Source organism: Brassica napus, chromosome C4 (genome assembly GCF_020379485.1).
Source record: "Brassica napus cultivar Da-Ae chromosome C4, Da-Ae, whole genome shotgun sequence".
NCBI classification, from domain to species: Eukaryota; Viridiplantae; Streptophyta; class Magnoliopsida; order Brassicales; family Brassicaceae; genus Brassica; species Brassica napus.
Genome location: NC_063447.1, coordinates 43381466 through 43408880, shown reverse-complemented (window position 1 = coordinate 43408880; position 27415 = coordinate 43381466). Strand labels below are relative to the sequence as shown.

The window sequence follows — 27415 nt, the reverse complement described above, 5'->3', positions numbered from 1 at the left end:
TTCTTTGATTGGATTTCAAACGATGTGGAATTTCCCACGGTTCACGATCTAATTTGTCGTAACTGTAATCGACAGAAAGGAGGAAAGTTTACTGGCTTGAAAGCCCGATTGCCATGTAATGATGCAGCACCTCCTTCCGTTTGCCTTCAAAGAACTTTACCCAGACGAAATGTTCATGAAGCAATTGCAAGGATAAGTGGTTTCTTTCCTTCGATTTTATGCACGAATCAGTACTCTTGAAGTTATTGAAAATTTGAAGACTAACAAGCCGTGATTCAGTGCAACCTTGAGAAAATATTTCCTCCCTCATTTTTTGATGTTATGGAGCATCTTGTTGTTCACCTGGCAAGAGAATTGGAACTTGGTGGTCCTGTGCAGTATAGATGATGTATCTGTATGAGCGGTATATGTTTCATTGAAAAAGATGGTGAAAAATTTATAGGGTGGAAGGTTCTATAGTCGCACAGATGATCAATGAAGAAACTTTAAACTTTGCCGAGTACTACTTTACTTTCCACCAGAAGTTCAGACCAAAACAGAAGACCTGCTCGGGCATGATGATAGAGGCGAACGGGCAACATATCATGTTACGGTTCCAGACATTTTCACAGACGTTGGACGACTTAGCGAAAAACCAAAGGACTGTTGACTTACTGAGCAGGAGCGCAGTAATTTGCAAACATATTTGCTCACCAACTGCGAAGATGTTCTTCAATATGAGAGGTAAATAAATTAGCTTACAAATATTTATTTAAACAAGTTGAAATTTAAATCTTAATTAATTACATTATTGTAATCATATGTACAGGATTTTCATGGCAGAAAAGAGATTCGAATATAGATACGTCACAGAGGACGAACTAGAAGAAATGAAGCAGAGAGATTTTCTGGATGGATATTTACTTATTGAGTGCTTTAAACAAATTAAAATATCATATCAACATATTTATACTAATTCACATTTATTGATATAACATATATATGTGCTATTAATATGGTGTCTGCTGGTTTTGCCAGAGGTGAAACATTTGACGATTGGATGCGCGAGATGGTCGTTGGACCAAAATTTGTTGTGAAGTCATATCTGAGATTTTGTTCTCGAGAATATGCATTCACAACTCAGAAGAGGAGACGTTCGAGTATGACTTATGATGCTGGTGTTTGTTCTGCATCAGGAGATGATGTATACTACGTACACATACATGAGATTTTGGAAATCAAGTATTTGGGCATGGTTGGATTGCGCTGTACTGTTTTCTATTGTGATTGGCACGACAACACTCTATATCAAGGTGTGAGAACATATGCATTTGGTGTTACATCAGTAAATTCGAGGCGAAAGCTGCAATATTATGATCCTTTCATTCTTCCTTCTCAGGCCGATTAGGTAATTAAATGTTATAATTTAGAATGATTCATCATCATGTGTATTAATTTATAATTTTACTAATAATTTTTTTTAATGTTATTGGTTTGTTATATCAAGTAACCTCGGGTAAGGAACAGAGATGATCCATGGGTTACTGTTATAAGACTCAACCCGAGAGGCCGAGTTCAAGGAAGTTCTGAGCTGCAAGACCCACTACAACCAAGCACATCCGACAACTTAAGTGCAGCAGAGGATTTAGCTGGAGTTGGTCTTGTAGTCGATTTAACCGACTTCGGAGAGGAAGCCGTCGTTCACGTAGAGGATGAACCAGTGATTGGAGAGTTTCACCAAGATCCAGATTCAGATTCATCTGGTGATAATGACTCGGAAACAAACTAGCATCGACTTTTTTTTTTATTGGAATATTCCGACGGAATTCCGAGGAAGATAAGGGTTTCCTCGGACTATTCCAAGGAAATTCCGAGGAAGTTGGTTTTTAAACCGAAAACAACGTTTTGCGGTTTGAATAACACTTATATAACCCTTATTAAGTGTCTTAGACTAATTATGAACGAAATCCCCACAACATAAGAGAAACACTTATACACTTTAATGAACGGTAAAGAGAATACTTACAATTCGTTTTGAAATTTTGTTATTTCATGGTTTATGATCATCTATACAAGAATCCTCAATGGTATGCATTACATTGTATAAGAAATGAAATACGGCAAAAAATCGATGTTTTGAAACCCCAAACACTAGTTCCCCGGTATTTCTCGAATATTCCGACGGAATTCCGAGGAAGATAAAGGTTTCCTCGGAATTCCCTCGGAATATTACGAGGAAATTCCGCGGAAGTAGGGTTTTTAAACCAAAAACAACGTTTTGCGGTTTGAATAACACTGATATAACCCTTATTAAGTGTTTTAGACTGATTATGAAGTAAAAAATTTGTTCCTTACCCTATAAAAACACTTTTCCGATTGTATGAACGAAATCTCCACAACATAAAAGAAACACTTATATACTTTAATGAACGGTAAAGGGAATACTTACAATTCGTTTTGAAATTTTGTTATTTCATGGTTTATGATCATCTATACAAAGAATCCTCAATGGTATGCATACAATTTATATGAAATGAAATAGGGCAAAAAAAATCGATGTTTTGAAACCTCAAACACTAGTTCCTCGGTATTTCCTCAGAATATTCTGACGGAATTCCGAGGAAGTTAAGGGTTTCCTCGGAATTCCCTCGGAATATTCCGAGGAAATTCTGAGGAAGTAGGTTTTTAAACCGAAATAACGTTTTGCGGTTTGAATAACACTTATATAACCCTTATTAAGTGTCTTAGACTGATTATGAAGTAAAACATTTGTTCCTTAACCTATAATAAACACTTTTCCGATTGTATGAACGAAATCCCCACAAAATAAGAGAAACACTTTTACACTTTAATGAACGGTAAAGGGAATACTTACAATTCGTTTTGAAATTTTGTTATTTCATGGTTTATGATCATCTATACAAAGAATCCTCAATGGTATGCATTACATTGTATAAGAAATGAAATACGACAAAAAAAAATCGATGTTTTGAAACCCCAAACACTAGTTCCTCGGTATTTCTTTCTCGGAATATTCCGACGGAATTCCGAGGAAGATAAAGGTTCCTCGGAATTCCCTCGGAATATTCCGAGGAAATTCCGCGAAGTAGGTTTTAAACCGAAAAAACGTTTTTCCGGTTTGAATAACACTTATAACCCTTATTAAGTGTCTTAGACTGATTATGAAGTAAAAATTTGTTCCTTACCCTATAATAAACACTTTTCCGATTGTATGAACGAAATCCCCACAACATAAGAAAACACTTATACACTTTAATGAACGGTAAAGGGAATACTTACAATTCGTTTTGAAATTTTGTTATTTCATGGTTTATGATCATCTATACAAAGAATCGTCAATAGTATGCATTACAATTGTATAAGAAATGAAATACGGCAAAAAAAATCGATGTTTTGAAACCCCAACACTAGTTTCTCGGTATTTCTCTCGGAATATTCCGATGGAATTCCGAGGAAGATAAGGGTTTCCTCGGAATTCCCTCGGAATATTCCGAGGAAGTAGGGTTTTTAACCGAAAACAACGTTTTGCGGTTTGAATAACACTTATATAACCCTTATTAAGTGTCTTAGACTGATTATGAAGTAAAAATTTTGTTCCTTACCCTATAATAAACACTTTTTCCGATTGTATGAACCTAAATCCCCACAACATAAGAGAAACACTTATACACTTTAATGAACGGTAAAGGGAATACTTACAATTCGTTTTGAAATTTTGTTATTTCATGGTTTATGATCATCTATACAAAGAATCCTCAATGGTATGCATTACATTGTATAAGAAATGAAATAGGGCAAAAAAAAATCGATGTTTTGAAACCCCAAACACTAGTTCCTCGGTATTTCCTCAGAATATTCCGACGGAATTCCGAGGAAGATAAGGGTTTCCTCGGAATTCCCTCGGATATTCCGAGGAAATTCTGAGAAGTAGGGTTTTTAAACCGAAAATAACGTTTTGCGTTTTGAATAACACTTTATAACCCTTATTAAGTGTCTTAGACTGATTATGAAGTAAAACATTGTTCCTTACCCTATAATAAACACTTTTCCGATTGTATGAACGAAATCCCCACAAAATAAGAACACTTATACACTTTAATGAACGGTAAAGGGAATACTTACAATTCGTTTTGAAATTTTGTTATTTCATGGTTTATGATCATCTATACAAAGAATCCTCAATGGTATGCATTACAATTGTATAAGAAATGAAATACGACAAAAAAAATCGATGTTTTGAAACCCCAAACACTAGTTCCTCCTCGGTATTTCTTCGGAATATTCCGACGGAATTCCGAGGAAGATAAAGGTTTCCTCGGAATTCCCTCGGAATATTCCGAGGAAATTCCGCAGAAGTAGGTTTTTTAAACCAAAACAACGTTTTCCGGTTTGAATAACACTTATATAACCCTTATTAAGTGTCTTAGACTGATTATGAGTAAAAAATTTGTTCCTTACCCTATAATAAACACTTTTCCGATTATGAACGAAATCCCCACAACATAAGAGAAACGCTTATACACTTTAATGAACGGTAAAGGGAATACTTACATTCGTTTTGAAATTTTGTTATTTCATTGGTTTATGATCATCTATACAAAGATCGTCATAGTATGCATTACAATTGTATAAGAAATGAAATACGGCAAAAAAAATCGATGTTTTGAAACCCCAAACACTAGTTTCTCAGTATTTCTTCGGAATATTCCGATGGAATTCCGAGGAAGATAAGGGTTTCCTCGGAATTCCCTCGGAATATTCCGAGGAAGTAGGGTTTTTAAACCGAAAACAACGTTTTGCGGTTTGAATAACACTTATATAACCCTTATTAAGTGTCTTAGACTGATTATGAAGTAAAAAATTTGTTCCTTACCCTATAATAAACACTTTTCCGATTGTATGAACCTAAATCCCCACAACATAAGAGAAACACTTATACACTTTAATGAACGGTAAAGGGAATACTTACAATTCGTTTTGAAATTTTGTTATTTCATGGTTTATGATCATCTATACAAAGAATCCTCAATGGTATGCATTACAATTGTATAAGAAATGAAATAGGGCAAAAAAAATCGATGTTTTGAAACCCCAAACACTAGTTCCTCGGTATTTCCTCAGAATATTCCGACGGAATTCCGAGGAAGATAAGGGTTTCCTCGGAATTTCCTCGGAATATTCCGAGGAAATTCTGAGGAAGTAGGGTTTTTAAACCGAAAATAACGTTTTGCGGTTTGAATAACACTTATATAACCCTTATTAAGTGTCTTAGACTGATTATGAAGTAAAACATTTGTTCGTTACCCTATAATAAACACTTTTCCGATTGTATGAACGAAATCCCCACAAAATAAGAGAAACACTTATACACTTTAATGAACGGTAAAGGGAATACTTACAATTCGTTTTGAAATTTTGTTATTTCATGGTTTATGATCATCTATACAAAGAATCCTCAATGGTATGCATTACAATTGTATAAGAAATGAAATACGACAAAAAAAATCGATGTTTTGAAACCCCAAACACTAGTTCCTCGGTATTTCTTCGGAATATTCCGACGGAATTCCGAGGAAGATAAAGGTTTCCTCGGAATTCCCTCGGAATATTCCGAGGAAATTCCGCGGAAGTAGGTTTTTAAACCGAAAACAACGTTTTGCGGTTTGAATAACACTTATATAACCCTTATTAAGTGTCTTAGACTGATTATGAAGTAAAAAATTTGTTCCTTACCCTATAATAAACACTTTTCCGATTGTATGAACGAAATCCCCACAACATAAGAGAAACACTTATACACTTTAATGAACGGTAAAGGGAATACTTACAATTCGTTTTGAAATTTTGTTATTTCATGGTTTATGATCATCTATACAAAGAATCGTCAATAGTATGCATTACAATTGTATAAGAAATGAAATACGGCAAAAAAAATCGATGTTTTGAAACCCCAAACACTAGTTTCTCGGTATTTCTTCGGAATATTCCGATGGAATTCCGAGGAAGATAAGGGTTTCCTCGGAATTCCCTCGGAATATTCCGAGGAAGTAGGGTTTTTAAACCGAAAACAACGTTTTGCGGTTTGAATAACACTTATATAACCCTTATTAAGTGTCTTAGACTGATTATGAAGTAAAAAATTTGTTCCTTACCCTATAATAAACACTTTTCCGATTGTATGAACCTAAATCCCCACAACATAAGAGAAACACTTATACACTTTAATGAACGGTAAAGGGAATACTTACAATTCGTTTTGAAATTTTGTTATTTCATGGTTTATGATCATCTATACAAAGAATCCTCAATAGTATGCATTACAATTGTATAAGAAATGTAATACGGCAAAAAAAATCGATGTTTTGAAACCCCAAACACTAGTTCCTTGATTTTTCCTCGGAATATTCCGACGGAATTCCGACGGATATTTATGTATCCGTCGGAATTTCCTCGGAATATTTTAATTTAACCGGGCAAATATTTCGCGAAAATTGAAATCGGAATTCCGAGGAAATTCCGACGGAAACTATCCGTCGGACCCTAGGTTTTATAACCACGAGCCGCTTCTTCTTCCCCATTTCTCTCTTCTTTCTCTACGCGGCTCCTCTCCCTCCTCTCCGGCGATCTCCCCCTTCTCTCCGACGATATCTCCGGCGATCTCCCCCTTCTCTTACACAAATCATGTAAGGACCCTATCTCACTCTCTTAGGTTCTATTTGTTAGGTTTTTGTGTAGATTTGATAGATTTTTGTTAGGGTGATTGGTTAGGATTGTGATTTGGTTGTATAATAGGTTTAAAATTCTGATTTGGTTGAATAATTTGTTTTGTTGAATCGATTTAGAATTTTTTATAAATTTTTTATTTTTTTTGTATTTATAAAATCGATTTTTGTGTATAAATTCGATATTTGTGTATAAATTCGATTTTTGTATTTTACAAAACGTTTTTTGTATATAAATTCGATTTTTTGGATTTTACAAAATATTTTTAATATCTATAAAATTTTTTTTGTGGTTAAAAACTATTATTTGGGATTTTTTTTTAAAAAAAAAAAAAATATATATATATATATATATATATATATATTATAAATTTCTATATTTATTAAACATTTTTAATATTATTAAAACTATTTTTGGTAATTATTAAACTATTTTTATTTATTAAAACTATTTTTTGTTTATTAGAACTATTTTTACATATTTATTAAACATTTTTAATATCTATAAAACTTTTTTTGTGATTAAAAACTATTATTTGGGATTTTGTTTTTAAAAATATATATATATTTATATTATATAAATTTCTATATTTATTAAATATTTTTAATATTATTAAAACTATTTTTGGTAATTAATAAAACTATTTTTTGTTTATTAGAACTATTTTTATATATTTATTAAACATTTTTAATATCTATAAAACATTTTTTGTGATTAAAACCTATTATTTTGGATTTTTTTTTAAAAAAATTAATTTATATATTTCTATATTTATTAAATATTTTTTTTTAATTTACAGGTCTCATGATGATCAGACCCGGCCTCGACATCGTCGTGGTCGTGGTGGTACAGGGAGCCAGTCTCGGGATTCCAGCCATTTTCAGGATTCCCCTTCGTCCCACAGCTCCTACCATACATCTCCCTCTGCTGCACCCGCTTTTGCTCCTCTCGTTCCCGCTGCTGCACCCGCTCCTGCTCCTCCGGGTCCTCCGGGAGTGATAAGTGTTGCGGAGTTGGTTCGACAGCCCGGTCGTGACCATCTTCCCTATCTCACTCCGTATCCACATGGACGGAGTCAAACATGGTAATTAAACATATTTTTTTTTCATTAAAATTTGATTCATTATTAACCGTTTGTTCTTTTTATTAGGTTCAACCGATCCGGGAACGGGATCAGCGCATGGATCAACCGTATGATGTACTCGGCCCTCGACAAGGGACATCCGACTTTCACTCACTTCCCTACCGACAAGTAGCATATGTGGTTTCGTCAGTTTGCGGTAAGTATTCTAATTTTTTACTTATATTTTTAATCTTTAATATAAATTTTCTACTAATTGTGTTTTTTTTCAGCAAGAATTCAACTGGAATTCCGATGAGACGTTTTTTATCTATCACCACTTCGTCCATAAAGTTATGGACAACTATGGGAAGCAGATTCACGAGTGGAAGAAGAAGTGGGAAATCAACAAGGTTTGTTTTTAATTTATTAAACTATTTTCTTTTTTTTTTATTAAAAGGTCCCAAAGTCGATAAACAACACGGTCTGGACGGAGTTGTGTGCGCATTGGGATAAGGAAGAGACGAAAGAAACTTCTTCCACCAACTCCACCAACCGCAGGAGCGACCGTAAAGGGAAGGGCGTCTTCAAGCATAACTTGGGTGCTCAATCTATTACCTCTCTGGGAGATCGCATGGTAAGTTCAGTCGCTTTTTCTTCAATTATTTAAGTTTTGAAATTTTAATAATTTTTGTGCATTTCTTCTAATTTCTAATGTTTCTTTAATTTTATATTTTTTTCAAGGCGGAAGAAAATGATGGCGTGCCGGTTGATGATCTCGCCCTAATGAAGAGGGCGTATACCAACAAGAAGACCGGCCAGATTGATGACGGTCTTGTGAGGGAAGTGGTAACCCTGGTCCAAACTCAGGTGCAAGACAAGTGTCTCAGCTTCAAACCGAGGATGACGCTTCGACGGCTTCGACCAAATTGTCCCGGTTTCGAATCAACGAAATCGTTGAATCCGTAAGTTCTTTTTTTAAAAGTTCAATTCATTTATTTCTTGATTTAAATTTAGCTATTTTCTATTTCAGTCGGTTCCAAAGAAGAAGAGACGTTTGGTTGGTTTGAGTCGTCGCACCCGGTCGGTTCCTCTTTCTTCTGCACCACCGCCCATTGTTGATCCAGAAGTACTTACGGCTCAGTTGAAGGACAAGGATGATCGCATATCTTTGTTGGAGACCCAGTTGGCGGCTCAACAGGCGGGCTATGAGGCACAGAGGAGGTTGAACCAGCAAATGATGGAGATGATGCAGAGGTTGTACCCGAACGAGGTGTTCCCGGATGTGCCAGACCCGTAGTTTTTTTTTTTTTCAAAAACTCGTAATGTTTTATTTTTATTTGTACAACTTTGAATATTAACTAATATGATTTCAATTTTAATTTTAATTTTATATTTTCGAATTTAAATTTCAAAATTTTATTTTTTAAAAAAAAAATTAATTTTTTTTTAAATTCCGAGGAAATGAACCCTCAGAATATACCGAGGGACATGTTCCTCGGAATATACCGAGGGACTCACTCCTCGGAATTTTCCGAGGGTTCAAATTCCAAGGAAATGAACCATCAGAATATTCCGAGGGACACATTCCTCGGAATATACCGACGGACTTGTTCCTCGGAATTTTCCGAGTGTTCATTTCCTCGGAAATTCCCGATAAAAATTCCGAGGAACATTTCGTCGAAACCTCCGAGGTATACCGAGGAACTTCTCCCTCGGTATATTCCGAGGAGCTTTCCGACGAACTGGTGGTCCTCGGAGTTTCCTCGGAAATTTGTTTCCTCGGAATTCCGTCGGAAAATTCCGAGGGATTTCTGAGGAAAAAAGAATTTCCGAGGAGTTATTTCCGAGGACTTGTTTCGTTGGTATGTCGTCGGAATAACGTTATTCCGACGACATACCGACGATTTTTTCCCTCAGTATGTCGCTGTTTTCTTGTAGTGCGAGTATTACTAAGCTCCAAACTTTTTCCTAGAAAATTAGAGCTGCTCATAAGATGTCTCATTATATAGGACACTTGTAACAAGAAATCTGAATCATATGCGATCTGATAACCATTGTTATGGATGCGGAAGAACTTCATGAATCTGTCAATCATGATATTTTTGAATGTTCGCCAACTTTACAAGCATAAGATTTACCGGCTAAACTTTCCAATCCGAATATTATTTCGATTCGAGTGTCTATACCAATATGGATAACCTATTCTGGGGAAATAACCGGTATGAAAGAATCGATGTTTGATGTAATAGAATGGATGTTTGATGTAAAATATATTTGTACCCTATCATATTCCAAAAAACTAAGATATCACTTTTAAAAAAATAAATAACCAAATAAATTCTTATAAACTTATTACATTCATCTGTTTTTTTTTTTTTTCAAAACTACATTCATCACTATATACCAAAAATTATATACGGTGTGGTGAGTTAGTCCAATGGTCACCCATTGACTGACTATTCAGGTTTTGATGAAATATCTTCATGTTAATAATGTAGCACCTTGTCGTTTTACGTCCAACTTGTTCGTGTTTTCTTTCGTCTTTGGAAGCTAGCTACTCGTGAATGGATAGTGGGACATGAAGGTAAAAACTGAATATGACTGAGGATCGAAAGTATAATTTTCTCTATCATCTTTAAAAAGATCTGAAGAGACTAGAGAGTATAGATTTGTCTACTAGACGTATATACCACGGCACTCACAAAGATCCATTGAATTAATACAAAATCACTCGGTGCTTTTCACCCACTTGTTTTATTTTATCTGATAGCTGTTCTATTGATCTTGAAACTCATTATATCTTGATCACACAAAGCTCTAAGTCTTTCTCCTGCTTTTGGCCTTTTGGAAGTGTAAAAAGATAGCTTGCTCTTATCTGTCTATGTCATAAACCCTTTAACAAAAAAAACAACTTTGTTTATGTCACATGTAAAGTAATGAAAAAGCCTTTAGTTTTATGTAAATATAGGCCGAAAATAGTTAATATTTGAATAATGTTGTATTTAAATATTGATTTGGATTTTTATAAGGATCCTGGTTTCATCGGAAAAAAAAATTAAAGACTAAAACCGTTAAGTAGTCGTTTAAAAGTTTTTTTAATTAGCCAAATTTTCGTTTGTTTATATTTGGAACAATTGAGTTTTCTAAAATTAAGTCAAAATAAAATTGATATTTTATATTCATATTTAATATATTCAAAAATTTTAAATATGTACAAATTTGTATGTATAAACTATAATAACTTTATCTAATTTCATTTGGTTGGTATACTAAACCGATCAGAAATTTTAGTTAAACTCAATAAACTACTCCAGGGGGCATACAAGCTTAGAAAGACAGAACAAAAGAAACATTTATTTCTATAAAATAAATATCCCTTGAAGCGAAACAAAAGAGGAAACACATGGTTTCCTAATAGATGCACAGTACAAACCGACTAGGTTTTAGAGAGCGTAGAGAGTCGGAACAAAATAAAGTTGTAAATATGGATTGTCGACTTTTGGGTATGCTCTCTCTTCTATGTTCCGCATAGCGTAACCATTCGGAGCCATAGAGGAAACTTGAGCTAGGTTAAGTCGAATCGGTCACGAGGCGTTTGCATCTGGTGTATGTTGGACAATCACTAAATTTCATACCATTAACAATTCCGGTACATGCACCAGGCTTGGGACCACAATTACTCGTAGCATCATTTGCTAAAATGGTTAAATACTTCCCATTCCCTGCAAGAGAATCCCAAAGCCCTTTATCTTCATGAACGCCTGTGAGATTTTGCCAGCTATACATCTTGTTCCCTGAGGTTGAAACGGCAAGAAGCAAGAGGAGCAAGACTATAGACTTCATTTCGTCAACTATTTCTCTTTTTATGTTTTGTGGTGTGAGAAAGGATTTTGTTTCTGGGAGTGATATATAAGTGAACCATATAAATAGTAGTAGCGTGATAACTTTTGAGTGGTTAAGAGCACCCTTATCGGAGAGAACACCAAATCAATCACTTTCTAAACAAACACAAAATTAATATTCTACTGTGACTTGATTAAACTATTTAATTTTTTTCTTAAATCAAATAATATAAATGAGTCAAGTGGCTAATAAAGATTTCATGAGTATTTATTACAATAATAAAACATGTCTGTAACAAAGAAAATTACAAAAAATGATCGTTGTAGTAATTTTTTTTTTTGAAAAAGGGCATAGTTGTAGTAAATTACTACGAGCTAACAACGCTATTACGAGTACAAAGGAATTCTTCGTAAATTTACATCAAATTTATGAGGAATCAAATCCATCATAATATATGTGTAAATTTAAGTCAATTTTACAATGTAGAAGAAGATTCGTCATAAAAGTATTGTAAAGTAACTACCCCTTTACAAAGAAAAGCTTTACATTTCTTTAAGGACGAATTTACGAGTAAACTGATATTGTAGGTGGAATCGTGCTAGTAGTGGGCTTTACCTAACAAACTATATTCTGACCCGTCCTTTGACATGCGGGTATATTTTTGTTTTAATTTTTTTTTAACATTGAATTTTTATATTTATGTTTTTAATCATATTTGTGTTTTTCTTATAATCATATTTTTGTTTGATCTTAAATTAATTTAATTTAAATTTTGATAGCTGTATTAAATATGTCAAGTTGCATAAATATACACTGTGCTATATGTATTTCATAAATTATTTAAACTTTATTCCTAAGTCTGTAACATATTTTTTTTAAACACTATTTTTATATAATAATCAAAAGATTACAATGAAGATCAGAGGAAATCCAAATGAAAACAGATTTTGATTGCAGCCTAGACAAAGCATACTTTAAACATAAAGAAGACTAAGCCAAGCTGGAAATCCGGTAGCAATATAGGATTGAAAGAGATCTTCAGACACCACACTATTAGCAATTAGGAAAGGCCCTTTAAGAGCAATTAATGCGAGATGCCCCTAACACACGCCATTTCAAAAAATCTTGAAACATTGGAGTAAGCTTTGAGGAATAGAACTTGAGAGCTGGCCAAGATGAAGGCTTTATGATAGCTCGGATAATATCATGATCTTCACTACTGAAGATGATTGAATTGAAATGGAGTGATTTCATATTTTCAATAGCCCAACTCCAAACTTTCAAAAGATGCTTTTGTTCTGCTGTTGATGTTGGTAAAGGATCTTCTACCATGAAGCAACACTTTACCACCTTCATTAGAAAGGACCCAGGCTGCTCCACTTTGATTTCTGTCTTTGTCCCAAGCCGATCCAATATCACATTTGATCCAAGACTTTGGTGGAGGTTTCCAACCAAATACGATTCTCTTCTTCCTTTCTAGATCAATTTGATGTTCTTGTTTTCCATAGCCTTCACTAGGAAGCAATGATCAGTTTTTCCATAAATTGATCTAATGAAGGAGGGGCCTAAAGAGATTCTGTTTTCAAAAAGGAAGGAGTTCATATTCTTCCATATTGACCATAAGATCCAGGGACCACTTCTTCTGATTGAGATAGGGACAGTCTGATTCATCCTCATCTTTAAAACACAGTAAATGTTGGAGTAGATAGAGGAGAGATCAAAACCGTTTATCGGGACAGGGAAATTAGATGAAGCCCATGTATTTCTTGCTGCTGTACATGTAAAGAGAACGTGATTAATGGATTCCCCTTCTAAACCACAGATTTGGCATCTTGAGTCCACTTTCATTCCTCTGTTGATGAGATTATCTTCAACAGATAAAGCTCCACTACCTGCTTTCCAGAGAAATATTCTGATCTTTGGCTCTTTTTCCATAGACCATATACTATCTTTGATTCCATTCAAAGAAGGGAGAGCTTGACCCAAAGCATAGGCTTCTTTAAAAGATTCCTTTTCAGCAAACCAGTATCCAGACCGGACAGCATAATCACCAGATTTAGTATGATTCCAACAGAAGAAATCTGGACTATCAATCACTGGTTTAATCTTTTGGATAAGATTGATATCTTCTTGGTAGAAAAGTTCTTCGAGTTTCTGTATATCCCAAACGTGAGAATTGGGGATTAACAGATCAGAAACTTTGAGGTTCAGATCAATCAGGATGTTCTTCATTAAAGGTATGTGAAGTCTGTCACCATCAACCAACCATGGTGAGGACCATACTGATAAAGATTGACCATTACCCACCATGTGCCTTAAACCCTTGGGCAAGAGGTATCTACCATGCATTATGCTTCTCCATGCATAAGATGGTCGAGAGCCCATAGGAGCAGATAAAAAGGATCCAAAAGGAAAGTACCTGCTTTTAAGGAATTGGCTGAGAAGAGAAGATTGATCAGATAGGATCCTCCAAGCTTGCTTACCCAAAAGAGCTTGGTTAAATAATTCAAGATCTTTAAAACCCATTCCACCTAAACGTTTTGGAACACATTGTTTATCCCAACTTAGCCAGTGGATTTTTCCTTTTTCTTCTGACGATCTCCACCAAAAAGCAGCCATAGCAGACGTCAGGTTTCTACACGCTGTCTTTGGCAATCTGAAACAGCTCATGGCATGAATAGGCATCGCCATAGCAACAAACTTTAGGATGCTCTCCTTCCCAGCTTGAGAGAGAAACTTTGTGTACCAACCAGCCATTCTGCCCTTCATTTTGTCGTGGATGTAAGCTAACATTTCAACTTTAGATCCACTGAAACATTTAGGGAGACCTAAGAACTTTCCAACTCCACCTTCTGAGAAAATGCCTTGCTTGATCTGAATTTGCTTTCTTAAATCCAAGCTGATGTTTTTTCCAAAAGTTAAAGAAGATTTCTCTAGATTAATAACCTGACCTGTGGCTTTACCATACTTATATAGTATGTCTTGAAAGATCTGACATTGTGAGATATCAGCTTTGAAAAAAACAGACTGTCGTCTGCAAAAAACAGGTGATGTAAAGCCGGTCCTTCATTGTTGAATTTAATACCATCTAGAGAACCTCTGATCGATGCTTGATTTAACAAATGAGAAAGACCTTCCCGTGCATAATACGAAAAGAAATGGTGATAAAGGATCACCCTGCCTGAAACCCCTTTGAGGCGAGATAAAACCATGAGCTTGGCCGTTGAACAGAACAGCATACTTGACCGAAGAGACACACGACATAATCCATTTAACCCAAACATCCGCAAAACCAAGCACCTTGAGAAGAGCTTGCACATAAGACCATTCTACTCGATCAAAAGCTTTAGACATATTCGTTTTAGCAGCCATATAAGATTTTGAAACTGCATCATGCGTCCTGAGACTATGAATAGCTTCGTGAGCCAAAATTATATTATCTGAAATCAGCCGGTCAGACACAAATGATGACTGAGTAGAGGACAAAATCTCAGGGAGGAACTTCTAAAGTCTTGAGGCTAAGATTTTTGACACCGTCTTATACATAACTGTACATAAACTTATAGGCCTCAGATCAGACATGGAAGAAGCATTAACTGTTTTTGGGATAAGACAGATCTGAGTGTAGTTCCATTCCGAAGGTAAGGAACCAGACTCAAAAAAGAAAGAACTTCTGTCGTAAAATGATCACCAACAATGTCCCAGTAGCTTTGAAAGAAATGACCAGACATTCCATCTGCACCTGGAGCACTATCTGGTTTGATCGAGAACACTACATCCTTCACTTTCTTGGATGTTACTCTCATCGTTAAATGATGATTCATAGAAGATGTAACTTTAGCTGGGAAGTCTTGAAAAAAATCAGAGTAATTCTCTGAGTTTGAAGATTTAAAAAGATCATTGAAATATTGGATAGCCACCTGACCCTTTGAAGCTTCCGAACGTTCGTAAAACCTATTTTTATCTAAAAGCTTCCCAATTTCATTTCTTGATCTTGATACTTTTACTGCTGCATGGAAAACTTTAGTGTTACCATCTCCATGAAGAATCCAATCATCTTTAATTTTTTGTTTCCAAAAATTTTCTTCATCCTTATAAGCTCTAACTAATGATCGCTTGAGAAATTCCATCTTACCAAAAGATGGTGAGAGTAAGGATTCTTCATTTTCTAGCTCCATCTGGATCTTAGAAATCCTATCCTTTGAGTTAAACTGATTATCTTTCTTCCATCTACTTAAGGCTTTCCGGCAAGTTCTGAGACGATTGGCCACAGAGAGGTTTGGGCTTTGCGAGTTCATATTCCAAGCTTTGTTGATGGCTTCTCTAACAAAAGGTTTGTGCAGCATCCTTTTATCAAATCTAAAAGATCCCCTATAAGAATCTTGTGATGTTATTAGCTTTACCAAAACAGGACGGTGATCTGATCCATGTTTAGCTAAGAAGGCTTGATTTGCTATTGGAAATTGAGAAAACCAGTCCTTGTTGCCAAAAGCTCTATCGAGTTTGCTTTGAATCCCGAGGTTACCTCTTCTGCCACTCCAAGTGAAACTATTACCAGTACTGGGGAGTTCCATCATACCACAAATCTCAAGCATTTCCGAAAAATCCTGGAAAGTAGAGTCATTTCTTCTAGGTCCTCCAATCTTTTCATAGTTGTTTAAAATTTCATTAAAATCACCAAGCATACACCAACTTCCCTTTCTATTTACTCCTATTCTGAGTAAACGTTCCCACACAAGATGTCTGAGACTGATAGAAGGGTTACCATACACACAAGACAAATGAAACTGCTTATCTTCATATATAATTTTAACATCCAAAATATTATTGTCTTCATACAGGACTTCGACTTCTACACTGTTTTTCCAAAAAGAGGCAAGACCCCCCCCCCCCCCACCTATTTACTGGGTCTACAGTGTACACGCGATCATACCCAAGCCAGCATTGCAAATCAACTAAAGTATTTCGAGGTTTCATAGTTTCCATTAGGAAAAAAATCTCAGGGAAATACGTACATCGTAGTTCCGTGAGACGCTGAACTGTCGGTTCTTGAGGACCTCCCACTCCCCGGCAGTTCCAGCTGAGAAGACTCATTTAAACGTTGGACAGTCCCCCACTTGGGACCGTCTTTGATGCATTGCTTCGAGCAACTTTGGATGCACCCGCCAAATCTACTTCAGCCTTCCTTTTAACTTGACCAGCTTCTTTTAAATAGGATTCTTCGAAGATCCTGCAACTGCTGCTGTTCTTTCTTTTGAGCGAGCTATCCTTGTGAATTTGCCTGGTCTTCGACGCCTCTTACCCTTATTAAGAGAAGCTCCGGAAATTTCAGTTGAGGAAGAGGTGACTGAGTACCCGTTGAGCTTGAAGAGTAAGTAAGCTCCGGAAGTCTGTAACATATTATATTTTCTTAAAAGTTATCTAACATAATTAGTCAAAAATATTCATATAAAAAAACCAATTTTAGAATCGATCGGAAAATCAAATCTCGTACTCTATTAGACCTGAACTATATACCCGGACAATTCTTAAAATGTTATATCCAAAAACCAATATTAAATCCAACCCACCTCGATGAACGAACAAGTTTTTTGAAAAATGTGAAAAATAATTTTAATATGTTCTGTTAAATATATATTACATTGTAAGTATATTAATTTTGTATGTTTAGGGTTGTATTAATTTCATTTTTAACATTTTAATTTTCTTAAAACTGTTTTATAAATTTCATTTAATTATTATGCCAAATTCTTGTTTAATTATTAAGCAAGTTTATTCTTAACATCAATCCATATTCTTTTATAATAAAAAATGCGTATTTTTTAGTTAACCAATTTTAAAATGAAATAAATAAAGTTCTCAAAAAAAAGGAAGTTATGGGTTCCTAGAATATAGGGGAAAAAAAGAGGTTACGTAAGAGGAAGAAATATGTAAATTTAGATGTAGTTATAAAAGAGTTGGTTTATTCTTTTAAAGTAGGTTAAGGGGGAATAATTGTTAGACTGAACTTATATCAATGGGTCACACTGCTGTTTTAATAGAATAGATATCGTCATAAATTAGTTGTTATAGAAATGTAAAAGACTTATGAAATCGTTCCATGTAAACCAATTGTACAATTATTACCTATCAATCGCGAAAATTTTCTATATATATGTCATTTCTCTTAATAATAAAACACAAACAAAAAACAAGAATCCTAAAATGTGAAAGATACTACGAATTACGAAGTTGGATATATACGTAAAAAGATTCTGACAAGAGCGCGACGAATGAATATCTCAATGGTCGAGGTTGGTAGATACTCATGTACTAGGTTGGTAGTAAACCGATATGAGGTTTTGTCCTTGTCAGATCAAGGGGAAGGTGAAACTAAGTTGTACACAACCGCTTGAGACATACCAGAGTGCGATTGAAGCGGCCTCCAGTTAAACACACAAAACATTGGAACTTAAGAGATGCAGAAGTTTGACCAAAAAAAAAAAAAAAGAGTTGCAGAAGTTTTATGTCCATGGAGATTATGTCTGTTCTGTACACTGAGCTTTTGAGTTCTCACTTTTCAACTTGATGTTAATAATGAAATACAGATTTAGATTTGATGGTTTGTCTAGCGGCGATTCAGAGAAATTAATCTCAAAGATCATTCTTCTTCTGGCTCTAAAATAATAAGTTCAAAAGTAACAAAATAGTCAACGATTCAACCTTTTTCTCATTCCAATAATCTTATTGAAGATAAAATGTATATAGATAATGAGTCTAAAAAAATCAAGGGCAATCAACATCTCATATTTACTGTAATAAAAGGCATCTGGATATTCACAATTTCACAGAAGATTTATATGTACAAGTGATTTCTCTCTGTATTATTATATCATGCAAAGACTCACTGCCTCTTTTTATTCTCTTAGCCAGTTTCATCGAATGCCATCACCTGCAATAATTAGATTGTAAATTGGGTAAGAAAGGATGATTAATTCTATATGACTGATGTTAAATTCTACACGATTTGATCTAATTTAATATATATGAAGGAGACTGATGGCACATTCCACCAAACATTTTAGAAAGCAACAAGATACCTTTCCACAGACGGGGCAGGTTTCACTTCTCTCCATCCATTCATAAATACAGCTAAGGTGAAAATGGTGAGAGCATTTGGTGATAATCTTTGGATTCTCTGGCGTGTAATCTGCACATCACGAAACGGAAGATTAGTGATAACCAAATATTACCTCAAAGTACTAGCAACCTCTGCTTCAAGATAAGTTACATGAAATCACAAGAATCAACTAAAGGTTGCAATACGTTCTTATATGGCGTATATAGAGTATCGACACAGTTTCATCCTCATAATTTGACAAAAGCTATCCTAAGAATGCATCTCTTTATACTCTTCCTCATGAGGTAATAAAAGTATCAAGACAAACATATAAAGTGAATTCAAAGAAACTAATGTACCATCAAGGCAGGTTGGGCAGATATCCTCATCATCCGAATCTGCGTAAGAAAGCTCTATCTTCGACTTTTCATCGGTGAGTGAACATTTTGAATACGCTTCTTTAGAACCATCTTCGTAACCAGACTTGTTCCGTTTGGCTCCACCTCCAGAAACTTCAGAGCTCATTTCAGTATCACCTCTTAACGGTTCTGCTTCTTCCCCCGAATGGCTTGATCCCTTAGCAAAACGGAAGTACCTAGGATCAGCATCGTAGGGCAACGGCCTCGGAGGAGAGTGATAGACATCAGAGAGAGATGAGTCATCAAATGAAGTTGTGGAACTCATCACTGAGGCAGCCTCCACAGTTGAAGGTATTGGATGCATTCCACCTCTGTTAAATATCGATGCGTACTGCAAAAAACAGGTACATACAGCAATAAGTAAACTTTCATTTGAATTACAAGTAATACAATATAAGGATACGAAGAACATACCAAACCCATGAAACTCTGGAGGAAGCAGTTAAGGCAGGGACAGTTCCTAGACATTGAAGTGTTTGGATTCGCATAACTCTCAAAGAGATCAACTTGAAAGCAGCAACAGAGAGCTCCCATGTTTCCAAGCAAACAGAAGCAAATTATAATGAGAGAGAAAGCTAATTCCACAGAAGATGTCTCTCTGACTCCCGCAAACAGAACCTCTCCCTCTCTCTTGTCCTGTAAGAGAAACAGATTTAAAAAAATGAATCAATTGGAACAGCTATAACAAATTATTTTTTAAAAAAATGAAAACTCTGCCGTGGTTTGAGGGTAAAGGTTCGTTATTTTTATATTCGATCATCAGAATCAATACGATATGGAATTAAGAACTGATCAATTAGCTTTTTTTGGAACCGATCCTCTTGATCTTCAAAAACAATTTTTGTTAAAGAAAACAATGAAAAACAGAGGAATCGAAGAGCACCTTTTGAGATAAGAGGCTTGAGAAAATCCAGAAGCACGGAGAAAATTTTCCGGTATGAGAGAATCTGTTGACTAATTAATCGATTGGAAGGTTCTCTTAGTTTGGTCGGAAAGTGCAAAATGTTTTCTTTCCTGGAACGATTCTCTCTTGGTATGTTTTGTCTTCTTCTACCTTTTGATCCATAGGTTTTTGGTTGAAATTAAAACCAGGATAACTAATTGGTTTCGGAAACCATCCCTATACTTTCACCTTTATTTTATTCTTACCTGAATAGTTATAAATAAAATATTTATACTCTAAATTAACCTCATATTTTCTGTATTACCAAATTCAACACAGTTTTTTATAACTACCCGAATCCTCCGACCCCAGTTAGCTACGGAAACAATCTTGGATTCGAGTCAAATGCCGGTATAGACCACATGGCCACAAAAAAAATTCTGGAAAACACTCCTTATATTTTTATTTTTAAATAAATTAAAACTAAATTGAAATTATAGGGAAAAGACCAAGAAACCTAAAAGTTTAACATCATTACGTTACCCACTCACTTACAATTAACCCGACTTTACATGAAGATCTGATCTTTGTTTTAATAACCCTAGATCATCAATTCCCTTCTCATCAACATATCCTTCCATTTCTATAACCATCTCTCATCTCCCTCTCATCACTAATCAAACATAAACCATCTCAAATATCGTCCCTAATTCCAATTTTGTGTCACACATTCACCTATTTCATAATCAATCATGATTCAAACGAATCCAAATTTTATATTTTTAATTTTTATCAAAATTTCTCAATCTCATTATCCAAATCAAAATCGAAAAAAATTCTTCAACCCTTTCGAAATTTCATTATCGCAAATCGATCAATTCCTTATCATTCTCAATACTCTCATATAAAACCGAATCTCATCTTCAATATACAAAATTTCCGACAATGAAGAACGAAAAGTATTGCTAGTACAACTAAAACTAGTACAATTAGAACATGTATACCTATTACAACTACAACAAATATAACTAGTATAATTAGAACAATTAGAACGTGTATAACTAATACAAATTTACCATTAATATGGTTATATTAGGTTTTTATTTTCAGTGTGTGAATGATGTTATGATGTAACCAATGAAAAAGTTGGTCTAATCTTCCACTGTATAGATTTTTCAAAATATGTCAAAATTTGATTTTATATAATATTTATTTGAATATTTATTTGTTTTACTATTTACGATAAAAATCCATTGTCAGTTTTTTTTTGCTCTCGAAGCTAAAGAAGTCAACTGCCAAACCGGAAAATGTTACAGTAGAAAAGGATTAGAAGAGTATACTCCAAAAGATAATATAAAAGCCATAATGAGTTGAAAATGATACATGTTTAGTGTTTGAACTACGACAATAATAGTCCAACTGGTTTAACTATAGTAGTAGTATTAGTAGTTTAATTGTAGAAATACTTAAGAGTGGTGTGTTTTAGCATTGAGTGGTAGGCTTCTGCCCCCAAAGTCTATTTTCTTCACATGGACATAAAAATAAGATAAGAGATAGACCAAGTGTAACCACATATACAGAAAATAGCATGATGCAACTTGCATTATTTTGATATAAAAGATGGCATATCAATGTTTTTTGTATTTCCATAAATGATTTCAAATAACTTTTTATTCTTATGTTTTTCAAATTAACAAGGTCCACTCGGTATATCATAACACTTTTGATTTATAAAAATATTTGCATAACCAAATAATGACAAGTGATTATGATATATATGATTGGTACAACTAGTACAACTACTTGACTTAAAATATGATACACATTTAAAACTTGATGCACATTTAAAACAATACTAAATAAAATAACAAGTTGTTGTACCATTTTCTAGTTGTACCGGTTGTAGATAGTTGTACTAGTTTTTGAGTTGTTCGAGTGTGTGCATAGTTGTACTTTGCAATGAAATAAAAAAATATTAGTTGTACTACATAATAAATACAGTTACCTTCATGGTACCACTTATTTATGTTTACAAGACTTTGCCAGATTACAATGAAATCATAAATTTCGTAAAGATACATTTCATGTATGTTTTCCAAAAATTATGTTGACAAACAAGTTAACAAAAATTAAAAGTATAATTTATATCATATAAACTTATGGAGTTGTGTAACAATCTTCAGTTTTTTTTTCCCATAACTTCAAATAAATTAAGAGAAAATTTATGAGTACATGGCAATTGAGATATTTGATTATTTTTCACATATGAAATACTAAATTAGTTTTATCAATTTATGAAATGTCAAAGTTGTACCAGCTATACGAGTAATGCTCATCTAATATATAATAAAAAAATATATCAATTGTTTATATGTCTAGTTTTAGGGGTTGTACCAATATTTTCACATCATAGCTTTGTAAAAATATGTTCGATGTTTGTTTATCATAATAATATGGCTAATATGCTTGTTTAAATCATATGTAAAATATTATTTACTAGTCATGTAAATTATTGTAGATGCATATTGTACCTGAATTATAACATTTATATATTAGTTATGGTTGATATTTCATTAATGGCATTTTCGTAAACATCATATCCCCTTCTTTTATGATCCAACGGTTCTGATTTAAACATGGAAAATAAAATCGAAAGACTTATATTGTTCTTTCATTAAGGTTACTATAGTAATTTTGTAGCTATTGGTCCTTGTAGAATAAAATAGGTTGTGAAAGATTAATTTTTGGCCATTTGGTCTATAATAGAATAAAGTACGAACATCTTTCTGCTTTTTAGATTAAATACTTAAGGTTATTCTAATTTAAACCCAAATATTCTGATTTATATCTCCAACACAACTCATAATTTACTCAAAATAAAGTTTAGAGTAAGAAATACTTAAACACCACTTTATTTTTCACTCTATAATAGAGTAAACATGGATTTACTCCATAAATTTAGTAATTATTTTATTTTTTGTTCATTATTCCACTTTTCACTCTATTTTTAAAGTTACTACACTTTGGAGTAAAAAATGGAGTGTTAGATATGAGATTCTCTTACACAACTCGATCCAGTTACCCAAATCTGACATGGTTACTTTTAGTACTCGAGTTACCATAGCTGACAAAGAAAAAAAGTTTCAGTTTCGATTCCTTCCTAATAGAGATGTCAAATAGGTTTGTTTGTGTCTAAATACTCCAGTCTACTGTGGATTAGTTTTTTGGAGCCTTGTGGGCTGGTCCGCTGTGATTTAAGGTCATGTATGCCATTTACAAACTTATTATTCATGCTGATCTGTGGTTAAAGTTTGGATTTCAAATATTTTCTATCATTTTTGGTGTATCTATCTAGAATATTTCAATGAAATTCATTTACTTTATTGTAGTACATAAACAAGATATGTAATCTAAACGTTGCAAAACATATCACATATATTATTATATATAAAGCTTTAAGAAAAATAAACAAAAGATAAAAGGACACCCCTCTCCAACAACTTCAACAATATTAATTGGAAGACATTATAAGTATCTATATTTGCTTTATTTGAACTGGACAACCGTAATCCCAATAATGTATAGACTACTTAAACAGTATAATCTCATTTGCACCACTGACAACTTAGTTATGTTTTAAAAAACATTAACATAAACCCCTATTTGTTACCAAATATCAAATTTAGATATCTACTTCAACATTGTACCAAACATGTTACCCTAACTACCAAAGAGAAGCTCCAAAAATAAATATCAAATCAAAATCAATCCAAAATAAGCAAAAGTGACCACCAAAATAAAATTCAAAGTAAAACGGAAAATTAAAATTCCATAAGTTAAATACTATAACCAAACATGATTCTTCATCACTTTCATCATTATCTTCATTTTCATCTTCTACAACTGATTGAAAAGATGGAAGTGTCTCATCTTTACCATCAGATCCGTCTTCTAAAAACATGACTAACTAAAGTTAGCTAACCTAAGAAGTTACTATAGATTGTGTAAAAAGTGTAATAAAGAGAGATTGACCATTTTTATATGCCTCTTAATCAATTGTGACTAAATATCAAATCTTGAAATAGTTGGTTTATGTACTTGTTTAAACCCCACGATCCAAAGTTATAAGAGGATTCTAATGCTACGGTGATAGACTAAGAATATTGCAAGCCATTAAAAATAACTCACATGTCCAAACTCTCAAATTGATCATGTTTAATGGTGGTTCTTCAAGATAAACTTTAGAGAAGACTTGCACTAACAATGACAATAGACTTGACAATGCAAAAAAAAAAAAAAAATTCTAAGCAAATAGAAAAAGATGAATACATGTCAACAAGCCAGCCCATAACGTCGGATAATGTTTTGGCCAACCTAAAACTGAATTAATCTCTTATATATTATTTGAGAATCATTTAAATATATGTAACATTTAATTTTGTATTAATTACATTTTTACCAAGCTGAGTTGTCATTGTACTACACTCCTGTTTTTAGTTAGATTTAGTTAGGTGACATCACTATAATCATTCTCAATAAAAATTACTCACATTTTATTCTCTAAATTAATTACATCGACCCACATGTGTTGTTATGTTATATATTTTTTTTTATATTTATGCTATGTTATTTCATTAATTTTAAATGAAGATGGACCCAACGGTCACACACCAACGCTTGCACATACACACACAACCATTAGCTTCCACTCACTTGCTCCCATCGCATGTACATACAAACACTAACAAAATTATTACACCAGTATATACATACACATAGGCCTGGGAAAAAAACGGAACCGAAGAACCAAACTAAAATACCTAAAATCGGAATCGGACCGAAACCCTCAAATATCCAAATGGTCCTATATTTCTATTAGAAATAACCGAACCGAGAAACGAACGGTTACCTGAATATATTAAAATATTAATTATATATATATATATATATAAATATAACATAATAAAATATATATATTTTGGTAATTTGAAAATTTATTAAAAGTATCCAAAAATATTTGAAAAAACTAAATTCTTATAAAGTATTCGAACTATCTGAAAGTATCTGGATATTTTTATCCAAAATATCCAAAGTAATTCAAATTATCCAAGATTTTTACCCGAATCATCCTATTATTCAATATTTTACCCAAAACACCCTATATTTTACCAAAATTACCCGAATGACCGAAATAACCTAACCAAATGAAAACCTATTTTCTGGGTATTTTTCTGGTTCCTAGTTTTACTATCCGAACCGAACATACCCCAAAACTATCTGAACCAAACCCGAACCAAAAATAGGTCAACTATTACAAGTATCCTCTAGCCCCTACCCAAACTATCCGAAACCCGAACCAAACCAAACCGATACCCGAAATGCCCAAGCCAAATTTTTATTAACAACTTAACAAAGAAAAAGAGTTGAAACACCAAAATAATTATCACACAATATTTAGAAAAAAGTCAAACAAATCTAAACCAATTATTATGGATCGGCATGAAAAACTTACACTTCTATCTATAAATTAATCTCCACCTTGAATAGAAATTTCAACCATCAAACTAGTAAACATAAAATTCAAAAGAAACAATAAGTAATGTGCTTGTATCATAAGAATATCACAAAGAACAAAATGTCGTCATCACAACTTGCTATTTTTTGCATCATCATGATTGCTTTATTTCCTCTTCATGAATGTATGTGTTTATATTTGTTTCCATTTGTTCATCGTCTATCTTTACCAGCATTGCAATCACATCATAATATCTTTGATAATTATTTTTTCTGCCCAATGATATTGTTGTTACTTTTTGTTTATATAGTTGTTCATGGCCAAGGTCTTAATGCGGGCAATGCAGCTAAACAAACTTGCAAGCAAATGAATTGCGACACTCAAGACAAAAATCGCAGTTGTTCTTGTTGTGTCACTAAATCTGGGAAGTCCCTCTGGTGTCACAAGAGCAAAGACGAATGTACGCTTAGGTGCACCAAACCACTTAACTCGAGAACTTAGATAAGGAATTCTAAAAAATTAAATAAAGTTTTTATTTAATGCATAATATGTACCTTTTTGAGAAAACCTAATATCTTCTGTCATTTTCAATTTTATGAATAACACTGACATATTTGGAGTCCAACAAGTTTATGCCTATTTTTTTTGTTTAAAGACTTTCATAACCTACGTAATACACACTAGTTTAATCTATCTTCTTTTTCATTTTTTTTGCTATTAATTCTTAAATCTTTCTTCTGATTAAAAGTAATAACTAAAAATAAGTTTTTTAACTTCATAGTTTGTTATGGTAAATGATATGTTTTTTTTTTCTATTTTCTTCTGCACCATATCGCTATTACATGAGCGTCTCAAGACCTCATCAAAAGAATACTCATCTTTCTCAAAAGATAAACACATACGCTATATTCACCAACGATGCAACTTTTGCAAATAAAAGAAGATATTCATATTATTTTGATTAGAACAATTTTCAAAGAATTAATTTCACATGAACCATCTATAGTTATCTCATTTTTTGTGACTAGATATCAAAATTTGAAATTTCCTTTTAAGTCCAATTATTTTAAGCTAGAAAAAACTACAATTAAAGAATAATCTATATACGCCATTGATTCTAAGGATATGACTGAGAGCAATGTCTCGTTTTGCCTATTCAAGTATCATTCAAATCGTGGACGGCTTAAGAAAAGGTACAAAACATAAAAAAAAAAAACAATGTTTATAAATTCAAAACATACTAAAGCTTCGAATGGTAAGAGTGGATTGAGGATTATGGGACAAGTGGATTATATATTGCACTATAGTTTAAATACAGTTTATACGAAAGAAACACATACTCGAAAACAAATAAAGTTTGGTTAAAACAAAAGCTCTAAACAATATGTGAATAGTAACTTATAGAGTTACCAGTATTGAGCAAATGTTTGAATGGTAACATTCATAATAAACATTGCGGAATATATATAAAAATTATATTTTACAATTTTAAAAAGGAAATCAGTTATACAATCTAAGCATATATATTATTTATAATAAATATTATATATATATATCCTTGTAAATTATATATATATATATATATATATATATATGTGTCCTCGTTCAATATCTCATATTTCTGTTGACATAAACTGATAAAACAAAATTTAATATAATATTTTTTATAGTTCAAAAAAATTATAATTTATTTGATAAATAAGTATTTTTAGCAAAATTATTTTATCATCAAATAATACACATTTAAACTTTAGTTTATGTATATTATATAAATAAGATATTAATGAATGTATATGTATTTTTTATACATTTTAATAATTAAAAATTGTTTATATTACTGTATGTCTAATTACACTTTGTTACTTTCTTT

The 27415-nt window shown here is 33.1% G+C and overlaps 1 protein-coding gene across 1 annotated transcript; it reads right to left on the bottom strand.

Moving 5' to 3' along the window:
* Window positions 1-18315: 18315 nt before the first annotated feature.
* LOC106407192 (E3 ubiquitin-protein ligase At3g02290) lies at window positions 18316-20276 on the bottom strand. The gene is made up of 5 exons (XM_013848010.3): window positions 20031-20276; window positions 19562-19783; window positions 19088-19478; window positions 18709-18818; window positions 18316-18560 (listed from the first exon to the last, which is right to left on the bottom strand). Exons 2-5 carry the CDS (start codon window positions 19679-19681, stop codon window positions 18534-18536), a joined length of 648 nt encoding a protein of 215 aa, XP_013703464.1. The 5' UTR covers window positions 19682-19783; window positions 20031-20276; the 3' UTR covers window positions 18316-18533.
* Between the last annotated feature and the right edge of the window lie 7139 nt (window positions 20277-27415).

Bases quoted from the DNA above. Each gene is read 5' to 3' on its own strand.
- LOC106407192 (XM_013848010.3), bottom strand. From the start codon at position 19,681: ATGGGAGCTCTCTGTTGCTGCTTTCAAGTTGATCTCTTTGAGAGTTAT. The intron at 18,819-19,087 runs GTACATTAGTTT...CGTGATGTGCAG, and splicing joins CTGCCCAACCTGCCTTGATG to ATTACACGCCAGAGAATCCA. The intron at 18,561-18,708 runs GTATCTTGTTGC...TAATTATTGCAG, and splicing joins CCTGCCCCGTCTGTGGAAAG to GTGATGGCATTCGATGAAAC.